At 41.3% G+C, this 10,160-nt stretch overlaps 1 protein-coding gene across 1 annotated transcript; it reads left to right on the top strand.

The window, feature by feature from the left end:
• The first annotated feature begins 1,629 nt into the window (after positions 1–1,629).
• LOC121942181 (myeloid-associated differentiation marker-like protein 2) lies at positions 1,630–8,883 on the top strand. Its single transcript, XM_088075751.1, has 2 exons — positions 1,630–3,707; positions 5,601–8,883. The coding sequence occupies exons 1-2, from the start codon at positions 3,427–3,429 to the stop codon at positions 6,250–6,252; spliced, it is 933 nt and encodes a 310-aa protein (XP_087931877.1). The 5' UTR covers positions 1,630–3,426; the 3' UTR covers positions 6,253–8,883.
• The last annotated feature ends 1,277 nt before the right edge of the window (positions 8,884–10,160 follow it).

The following is a 10,160-nucleotide window of genomic DNA, read 5'->3' as shown; positions in this document are numbered from 1 at the left end:
ATACTATAGCATACAGCTTAGACCTTGCACTTTTATCACATGTCATCCTTTGGTCATTGTTCAGGTGTAGCTGAATGCTTTTTTTGAGATTATTGTAAATTATGTAGAGAAGAGAGACAACAGGCGTCACACACCTGCAGGTGGAGACAGAGACCTGAGGACGGACATGATGAAACCAGCGTGCAGAGGACAGCTCACTGAGGCTGCTACTGATCATGACATGGGAGGATGGTTTGATAAATTAGAAAAAGCATGATAACATAATAAAGTGTGTATTTCAGAAGCAGCAGTTTAGAAAATGGGTAGCTGGAAGTATATGTTATTCTTTGTAAATTGGCTCTGATGTGCAGAGTGGTCCTTTAAAATCTGGCACAAAGATTATTTTGCTTCCTGCTGACAAAATAAGAAATGTCACAGAGCCTTCACCACTGCTGGGGTCATTACTTAGTGTTTGTGTTTATTGTCATAGGACACTATGGTCCTCTCTGCTACGGCGATTGCCATGCATTTGTTTAACATGCTGGATTAATCACCTAGTTTTACCGTTCTTTACCGGTCCACTTCCTTTGTTGTCTTGTCAGGTCAAGTTGCAATGTAGTTTTCTGTCACTGAGTTTTAACTTCTGTTGCCTGTCTGCCTGATCTACTGCCTAATTTGGATTAATTCCTTTTTACCTGCTCCATCCAGGTCAAATCTGCCCTCCTTTGTAAGCCTGTGCAGACCAACTTTGGCAGTAGATCACTGATCCTGGCCTGTCTGCCTATTTAGTCTGTGTTTGCCCCCCTCCCCTCACCATTCAAACAATTTTAGATAATTGATTCTTCCAGTCAAGGAGGACAAAACACTCACATTTCACTTATTTATTTGGCTCACGTCACTATGAGCCATGTTAATGTGAGCCAAATAAATAAGTGAAATTTGAATATTTTGTCCTCCTTGACTTGAAGACTCGAGATGTGCTACCTTTTCACTTTTTTGGAATAAACTCACTGGAATTTAGGTTTAGCACTCCACTTAAAATCCCATTGTCTCTTTTCTAAGTACAGTAATTTTAGATAGTTGTTTTGTTTTTTCCCCCAAACTCTAATTTCACCAACCTCATTTCCAGTTGCAGCAGCTAACTGTTTTTAGCAAATTGCTCTGGTAACCTCAATGGATGCTACCTGCACGATTCCAAACAGGCACACAGGCCTAATACACATGGATATGGGTATTTTTGAAAACATGGGTTTTTCATGTATTAATAAATCCCATCAAAAAATATTTCTATCCAAATGAAAATGTAAAAACACACAGTGCTATCAAAGGTATATCCCAAACCAACAGGTTGCAATATATAACTGTTACCTTAAGGCTATGCAAAGAAGGAGATGGCCAATCAGCAGCCTCAAAAAAGCTATTAACAGAAGTCTATCTGGAGATCACCTCTGTTTCCCAATATAGTGGAAAAGTAACTGTACATTTATGTGTTAACATGTAAAAAGCCAATTTGTATGTTTATGTATATATATTTTTTAAATTATTCATATATTTATTTATTTCATAATTGTATGTAACTCTTTGGTGCTCCGTGGATAAGAGGCCTGCTTGCATGTGAATTATTGACTCTGTTGATGGGCACAGAGGGAGAATCGTCTGAAAAGTTATCCTGTTCACATGGAGGTAACAGGACTGACATCCTCCAGGTTTTTTTTTTTTTGTTTGTTGTTTAATTACTCCGATCTAACATCACTCTGATTGTGTCACATGTTGTTTCCAGCATGTTGTGTCACCTGACTGTTTTATATCGGTCCTGATCCGTGGACTGTGACATCAGTGAGTTATTCCACCTCATTCCAGAGTCTGGGTCTGAAACGTATCTGCATGCCCGGACTCCACGCCCAAACACATGTACACATCCCTCCAACACTCATGTGGTGATGGCCCAACTCTAAATAACTTCCACTCTGCTCTGGCTGACCAGCAGCACCCCCTCCTCATAGTGCAGAGAGGGACAGTGAGGCAGGAGAAAGTGTGTGAGGAAGAGTGTGTGACGGAGAGAATGTAAGGAGATTAGCGTTGACATTTGGATGGAGCTCATGGTGTCTTTGACTCATGTGGCCACATGGATTCACACCATGAGTGCTGTACAGCAACAGATACCAACTAAGCGTATCTGTATGATTGATCCAAGGAGATACTGAGTCTGGATCAGACCATTTCAGCTGAAAGTTTGGACTGGACCACGCTGCAGCTATTTTTCTGGTGGACTCGACTGACTGCTGGATAAAATCTTGGATCAAAAAGGTCTTGAAATAGAGAGAATAACTTGGGTGCACAGAGCTGAGTCTGGATATGTGTGTATGGTGAGTCATTGTGATCTCTCAGCAGAAAGGTGAGTGTGTGTGTGTGAGCGCCTGGCCAGCTTGAGCTCTTACAGAAGATCTCAAAGGGAGATTTCCTCTGTTTGTCATACTCTACATCTTTGAAACTCTCTGATTCATCAACACAGAAATAGAGCATCAGAAAGTCCCCACCAAGTCTGTAAAAGTGCGATCATGCATGGGTAGCGACAAAATAATGCATCCAAAACCTAGAGCCCACCCATCCACACAAGGTAACAACAGCACTTAAGAACAGCTGAGCATCTGGATATCCTGCTACATGTTCATCAAGAACGCTGGAAGTTTCAAGAAACTGGACTAAGAAAGACTCAAGGCTGGATTTGATCACTGGATGTCGCAATCTTTGTACCAGGATGGTTCTTAGTTCTTGTTTTTGTGGGGCTAACATGGACTTGAGCTAAAACTTTGAACTGTTTTGGACTTTAAACTCCACATGCCTTTAGTGATTTCTCGTGGACATCCCGAAGGTCCTGAGGGTTTTACCCCCCTTGAAGACTGTTGATTCCCTTTTCCACTACACACACACACACACACACACACACACACACAAACCCACTAACACAATCAGCATTAACTCCTGGGTCAAATGACTCTGTGGTAGTCATCGGTATTTATCGGCTCCAGCTCTGATCAGGTTCAGTCTACATTAATGGGACTATGACATCCGGGTGGACACGCTAATTTCAGCCCCTTTGCCAGCAAGATGCTTTAACAGACCACCACAAATACTGCAGATGTCTGCCCAAGCAGCACTCGAACATCGATCCAGATTTAGTCAGCACCGAGTGTAAAAGAGATAAAAAATATTTTCACTGGTCTCCATGCTGCTTTACTGTTTGCTAACATATTTTTCAGCCTGTCTGTGACGTCAAACGTGTAACAGAGAAAAAGAAAACAAAGGCATACTTGAGCTGTATACACAGCTCCAGTCTACTGGGAAAGGAGTTTATTGTGAAATTTCACATTTAAAAAACCTGCATACGTGCACTAATTTTGGTGAAAAGCGGATATAAGATATTAATTTCTCCTATACCCACGAGTTATGGATTCACAGGGTGGCCAATACCTCAACAAGAGAGCCCTCTGTTCACCCCTGGGTGCAGCCCGCCTCTGCCAGTTGGCCATGGGCTGTGCTGTGATTGCCATGGTAACCCACAGTGCCGGCTACAGTGGTTCACATGGCGTATTCTGTATGGCGGCGTGGTGCTTCTGCTTTGCCATGACGGTTGTGGTGTTCTTCCTGGACGCCACTCGTCTCTACAGCTGCCTGCCGGTATCCTGGGACAACCTCACCGTCACATGTGCTGCATTCGCAACGCTCATGTAAGTCACATGTCCACTCTGGTTTTTAGTTTGTGTTGTTGATGTTCAAACAAAACTTGACTGAGGAGCTGCTTTTACATGTTGTTTTTTTGCTTTGTGAAAAAATAAGTACAGCCTTGGGGGGAGTACCAACGAATGATGGGAATGTTACACTTTCACCTTCAACACCTCTAAATAACAAATGTGTGTCCAACAGTCAACCAGAGCTGCAACAATTAATGCATTTTTAATTAATTGCCATCTATTAAATTAATCTCCTACTTATTGGTTTGAGTAATTTTTCGAGAGAGAAAACTCAGAATTCTCTAATTACAGCTTCACTTAAATGTGGATATTTCTGGTTTCCTAACTCCTCTAAGATAATAAAATGAATATCTTTTGGACAAGACATTTGAGGACGTCATATTGGGCTTTCATCATTTTCTGACATTTTACCAAACAAACTAATTAATTAATCAAGAAAATAATCAAAAGATTAATAAACTATAGAAAATAATTATTAGTTGCAGCCTACAATGCACAATTCAAATTCCCTGCAAAGATTCATTGGCTCATTAATTATCAGACACAAACTGTATCAAACTTTTAATTATATATATTTAATACTATATATACTATATATATATATAATAGTTAATTCTCAGTGTACTGAGGAGTACTTTGAAGAACCAAGTTCTTATAAATTATTCTTAGAAGTTGCTTATAAAGGTTTTCAAATGACAGTTTTAAGCTACAGTGTCACAGTATTAAAAAGCTGTCATTACCATATTTTCATTGGTTGTGCACTGTCAAAATCTGTCAAAGGAGACTTTTGGTATATTTAACATTATTTCACAGGCAAACCAAATAATACAGCCTTTCTCATCTTTTTTAGTCCAATAAATATACAAAATTAACATACAAAATGTTAAGTAACAATTCTAACAACTGTTTTCCTTATTAAACACAAAAATACAACCGTAAACCTGAGGTTTCTCTCTTTCACTGAGTTCAGACTAGTTTAATTTCCCTGTTACCTCATCTAAAAACACACTTCATTTAAACTTGACAGAAACAAATTAAAATAGTAGTAATTAATTGGATAGTGATTCCACTGTCTACCAACTCTGCTTTGGTTAAAATAATTAGATGTGAAAATATGCTGTCTTTTCACACTAGTTTTCCTGTGCAATACTTAGAAGTCTTGACATAAATCAAAACTGTTAATTCTACTTTTAAACATTTTAAACCAGAATTCTGGTCATAACTCACAAATTGTACCTTCAAACCTAAAAGAATTCATATCTTCATGAACAATCAAACAATTGACTGTGTGTATCACTCACAGAGACAATCCTACAGAAAATTATCACTTAACTGCAGTTGTCTCATTTCTATACTGCAGTTTAACTTCTTTTAGCTGCTTGTTTTAGGACCACAAATTGTGTTTCTGCCCCCACCAGTGTTATTTCTAGGTAGCTCTGATAAACCCACTGTACATTACCGGATAAACACCAAAACAGCTGGCACAAAGTTAGCAGCAAGTTGGTAAATGTAGCAGGATATTTGTTGAGAGAAGGGCAAAGCAAAAAGGCGAGTTGAAATTAGACTTAGAGGTCTGCTGGAGGTGTAAATAAAGCAGTTAGCTTACAAGTTCACCATGTTAACTTTATAAGGTGATAACATGTTAGTGTTTACAGTTTGTTGCCCCCAAGTGGCAAAAAAGTCAGTACAGATTTTTGCACACAAAAATATTTTAAAAAATCACAATTTAAGGTCCTTATACTAGCTTTATCAGGTCTCTCAGCCGCATCTCATGGTCTATTTGCATCACATTGACATTCCAGATTTTTTTTGTCCTGCTTCGATGACATGATGCTTACACTCATGTTTTTCCGTCTTCTTCTTCTTCAGGTATGTGACAGCCTCTGTGGTCTACCCACTCTTCTTTGTCCGATCCGAGTGCCCCTACGCTGGCTGTGATGTCCGAAATTTCCGCATTGCCGTCACCGTCTGCTCCATCCTGGGTTCTCTGGCCTATGGGGCTGAGGTGGCTCTGTGCCGAGCCAGGCCGGGCCAGGTTGTGGTGGGCTACATGGCCACTGTCTCTGGCCTCCTCAAAGTCGTTCAGGGCTTTGTGGCCTGCATCATCTTTGGAGCTCTGGCCAACGGGAGTGAGTATTCCCGCTACGCTGCCACAATCTTCTGCGTTGTCGTCTACGCTTTCTGCTTTGCTCTGACTGCACTAGTGGTCGTCATGACTGTGTGCGGGCGGACGAAGGCTGTGCGTTGCTTGCCGTTTGAGCGCTTCGTGGTAGTGTGCACCCTCCTGGAAGTTCTGCTCTACCTGAGTGCGTCAGTAGTGTGGCCAGTGTTCTGCTTTGACACAAAATACGGCTCTCCATGGAGACCGTCGTCATGCCCTCAGGGGAAGTGTCCCTGGGACAGCAAGGTCGTGGTGGCGGTATTCTCCTTCGTTAACTTTGCACTGTATGTGGCGGACCTCATCTACTCCCAGAGGATACAATTCGTCTCTTCACGTGTGCCTACTAACTCACGATTGTAGCATCGGAGGGAAGGATTATTAGAATGGCTTAACAGGTTTAAGTTATGTTTTCTTCTGTCTTTATGATTTTGTTTGATGTTTAAATAGACAGAAATATTGAGGGTATACGAGTCAAACACCTCAGGACATTACTGGTGTTACACGTGCTCTAACACTGAGGTTCCCAGACACCCTAAATTCTTGGTGTAAGCACTGAGGAATGTGAACAAGGAATTTAAACACTTTGTCCCCGCAGCCACACCCGACTGAGGTGACACCCCATCTCTTTAACTCACCCTTTCTGCCCTCTGAGAGATTTTGGGAAAACAGCCAGCCTCACCCAAGCAGCCAGGGCCCATTGGTATGTCCTTCCAAATCCTCCTAAACCAAGACACTCCAGCTATTCTTGACCAGCAGAATAACACACACACACACACACACACACACACACACACACACACACACACACACACACACACACACACACAAAAACACACTTGGTGCTTATATTGCTGCACAAATAATATGTAAAGTCTTGAATATAAATAGTAAATCTGGCATTGGCATCTGTGGCATCCCTGTCATCTGCAAACCCCTCACCAGCAATCTACGGACATTATCCAGGCTGCCAAAAATAAACACGAGCTGTCGGCTCCCATATTAAAGGAGCGAGACAGCATTAATAAGAGGCTGTAGTTTTTGAAACCTCTCTATGAAAGGCTTCCTTCAGTCTATGATTTAAAAAAAAAAAGTAGAGCCCATTTCATGATGTCCATTGAGATTACCAGTTTGACAGAAATGTTTGTGTATTATCGCAGAAAATGTAGCATGTGACCTAATATGTCCTTAAAGAGGCGTTTCGGCCCAAAACCAGGAACACATACTGTTCCTCTTACCTGTAGTATTATTTATCAATCTGGATTGTTTGATGCGAGTTGCACAGTGTTGGAGATATCAGCCGTAGGGATGTCTGGCTTCTCTCCAAAATAATGAAACTAGATGGCACTCAGCTTGTGGTGCTCAAAGCACCAAAAAAAAAAAAACATTTTAAAACCTCAGCAGGAACAGCTCTTTCCAGAAATCATGACCCGTGTACTCAAGATAATCCATAGAGCTTGTCATGAGCAGTTTCATGTAGGAACTACTTTCATTTCACAGAACTACCCCCGCCAATTGTATCACTGGACAGACGGAAGCGTGCATCTACTCATGGACAGGTACCTAACGGTTGTGACTACTCAAGGTGTTTACACTAATGGCGTCACTCGGTGGAGGAAGTGATAGATGCACACCTTCCTCTGTGCAGTGATACAGTTGTCAGGTGTAGTTTGGTAGAAAAAAAATTGTTCTAACATGAAACTGTTCACAACAAGGTCTGTGGATTATCTTGAGTAAGTGGGTCATAATTTCTGGAAAGAGACATTACTGTTAAGTTTTTTAAAAGTATTTTTGGGAGCTTTGATCACCACAAGCCGAGTGCTAGTGCCATTATAATTGAGAGAGGGCAGACATTTCTACGACTGATATCTCCAACACTGCACGAAAACAATCTAGACTGATTACTAGCACTACAGGTAAAAGAAAAAAATCTTTATTTTTGATTCTGTGCTGAACTGTCCCTTCAAGATCCCTTATATCTGAGGGTGTAATAATCTGTCACTCTGAATGCCAGTGCCAAACAAGCACACATGGTGTAGGACTCCATCTGCCCATGCACAGTTAAATCACCTTTAAATGTAAGTCTCCAGTGATCTTCAGGGTCCACTGTTTGTGTTAAGTGAAAGATCGTTAATTCTGGTTTTAGTTCATTACATGTCCTGTATGTTGCTCCTGTCCTTTTTATCATCTCTTCTCGGTCACCTCCGCTTGTACCGCTTGTGAGTTCATGACCTGATTTTAATGCATGGTCAGTCTGAGTGCAGAACCAACAGATATTCATCATACACGATCTCTGACCGGCATTAATTTGCTGGACAGTGTGAATTTATACCCCGCTGTCCCTGCACTCTCTGGGGGTGAACGAGGAGAGACAGAGGCCGTTTTGTTGCCGCCTTTTCGGTCAGCACTTTGATTTTCTTGTTTTACAAGAATAAAACAGAAAAAGACATCTCACTGCCACAACTAGTCTCTCCTTGTCCTCCTCCACTTCTTTTGATTAAGCTTTCTCTCTCTTCTAAATCTGTCCAGATTTGTACCCTCCCTCCTTTTCGCATTTCTCTCTCACACATCATATGAGTCTCTCCTCCTTCACTCCTCTCTGCTTTGGTCACCTCAGTGAATCTCATCTCTCTAATCCAGGATCAATGTATTCCCCTGTCACATTTGTGAGTCCTGTGGATGTATTATATTAAGTCCTTGGGAAGTCAGTGTGCCACAGCATACGTAAAGCGAGACCGCCTTGGTACTCAGCAGCAAATCCAGCACCAGTTGGCTGCTCTTGTATCCAAATCTGTCTAAAACCACTGAAAACGTCACTGTGTGTCTTAGAGATTTACGGTTTGAGACATTGTGCCAGCTCTTTTCAAATTTGTACGTAAATACAAGTGTATAACATGTATGTATAGAGAGAGAGAGGATGAGCGGTGGATTATATATGGATTTATCTAAACAGGTGTTGATTTTTGCAGCAATAAATAACTTTGTGTTGTTGAACTAACGTGTGTGTTTGTTGCTTTCCAAAGAGTTTTCATCCTTTGATAAATCCTGCAGAATTATTTCTTCAGACAGGCCCTCTGGAGCCCTCACTCGCTCCACTTGCACTCTGACTAATATTTTCTAAGTAGGATACGACATCAGTGGAATATGACAGAGCCCAGAGAAAGCTGCCGCTGAAAGTGACGGACTGTGTTGCCACAGAGCAATCTGCAGCTCCATTAAGGCCCGTGTACTCCCTGCTCCTCAGCAGATCCCCATTTAGCAGCTGTTCCATGTTTGGCACACATTTTACTTCTCACTCCCCGCAGGCCCTCTGTCTTAAACATAGCTTTAACACACACACACACACACACACACACAGCCTACAGTGTATGAACTCCTCTGACAGAGATGAGCTGCGTCAGGTGTCCATCATAACCATCCCTTCCTGATTGTCCAGCCGGGGGGACGTAGGGGGACAGGGGACTGCTGGCTTGCTGTCGTGACTAATTTCTGATGGTGCATGTTGCTGATGTCAGCTTCCCCCCTGTAGCTCTTGGCTCTTGTTTTGCCAAATGTTTTGTGGAACGTTGTCGTAGGCTAAATCTGTGGTCCCAGAGGATTTGAATCTACTCCAACTCCTCTAGCTGTGGGAAAATACTGTATAGGAATGAGAATGGACGCTCATTTTGAGGCGCTCACAGGAGTGAAAATGTAGCATCTGACCTGAACTTTAATTTCTGACACTTTCAGTGGCGGATTAAAATAACAGAAACATCTAGCAGTATGACACACACACACATACACACATACACACATGCACACACTCTCTCTCTCGCACACTCTATATTTATTTGTTTTATTTATTTATTTTCCAAAAATATAGCATTATTGCAAGTCTGCTGTACTGGGTTGCATCATGCAGTGTTCCTGTTATTTTGTCCAACCCCTGTAAATGAAACCATAAATATACTGTGATTTGAAATAGCTGAGTATGATTATTATTTGTACTCCAGTTTAAATATATGATGTTTTTCACAAATGTCAGATGTTATTAGACATTTTTGGCAGGTGACACGGCCTGATTCACTAATTGCAATATCTGGTATTTCACAAGAACATAGGCCTATAAAATGAAGTAAATACAGTATGATGTGGTTTTAAAAGCGTGCAGTTTGTTTTGTTTATATGTTGTTTTTTTTTCCAGAACTTAAAACTAAAAAGGATTAAGTATCTGGCAGTGTGGTTGCAGAATCAAAACTTCTCCAAAGTGTGGGAGAATTATCGTGGCTGAC

The sequence above is a fragment of the Plectropomus leopardus genome, chromosome 3 (genome assembly GCF_026936395.1).
Source record: "Plectropomus leopardus strain MGB_pleo_1.0 chromosome 3, ASM2693639v1, whole genome shotgun sequence".
Lineage (NCBI taxonomy): Eukaryota > Metazoa > Chordata > Actinopteri > Perciformes > Serranidae > Plectropomus > Plectropomus leopardus.
The sequence above is the reverse complement of the archived record's forward strand: the minus strand, read 5'-3'. Positions and strand labels throughout refer to the sequence as shown.

What these genes read in the sequence shown, in the direction of transcription:
- LOC121942181 (XM_088075751.1), top strand. Translation starts at nt 3,427, where the DNA reads ATGGATTCACAGGGTGGCCAATACCTCAACAAGAGAGCCCTCTGTTCA. An exon ending in GCTGCATTCGCAACGCTCAT is followed by an intron (nt 3,708 to 5,600) that starts GTAAGTCACATG and finishes CTTCTTCTTCAG; the next exon opens with GTATGTGACAGCCTCTGTGG.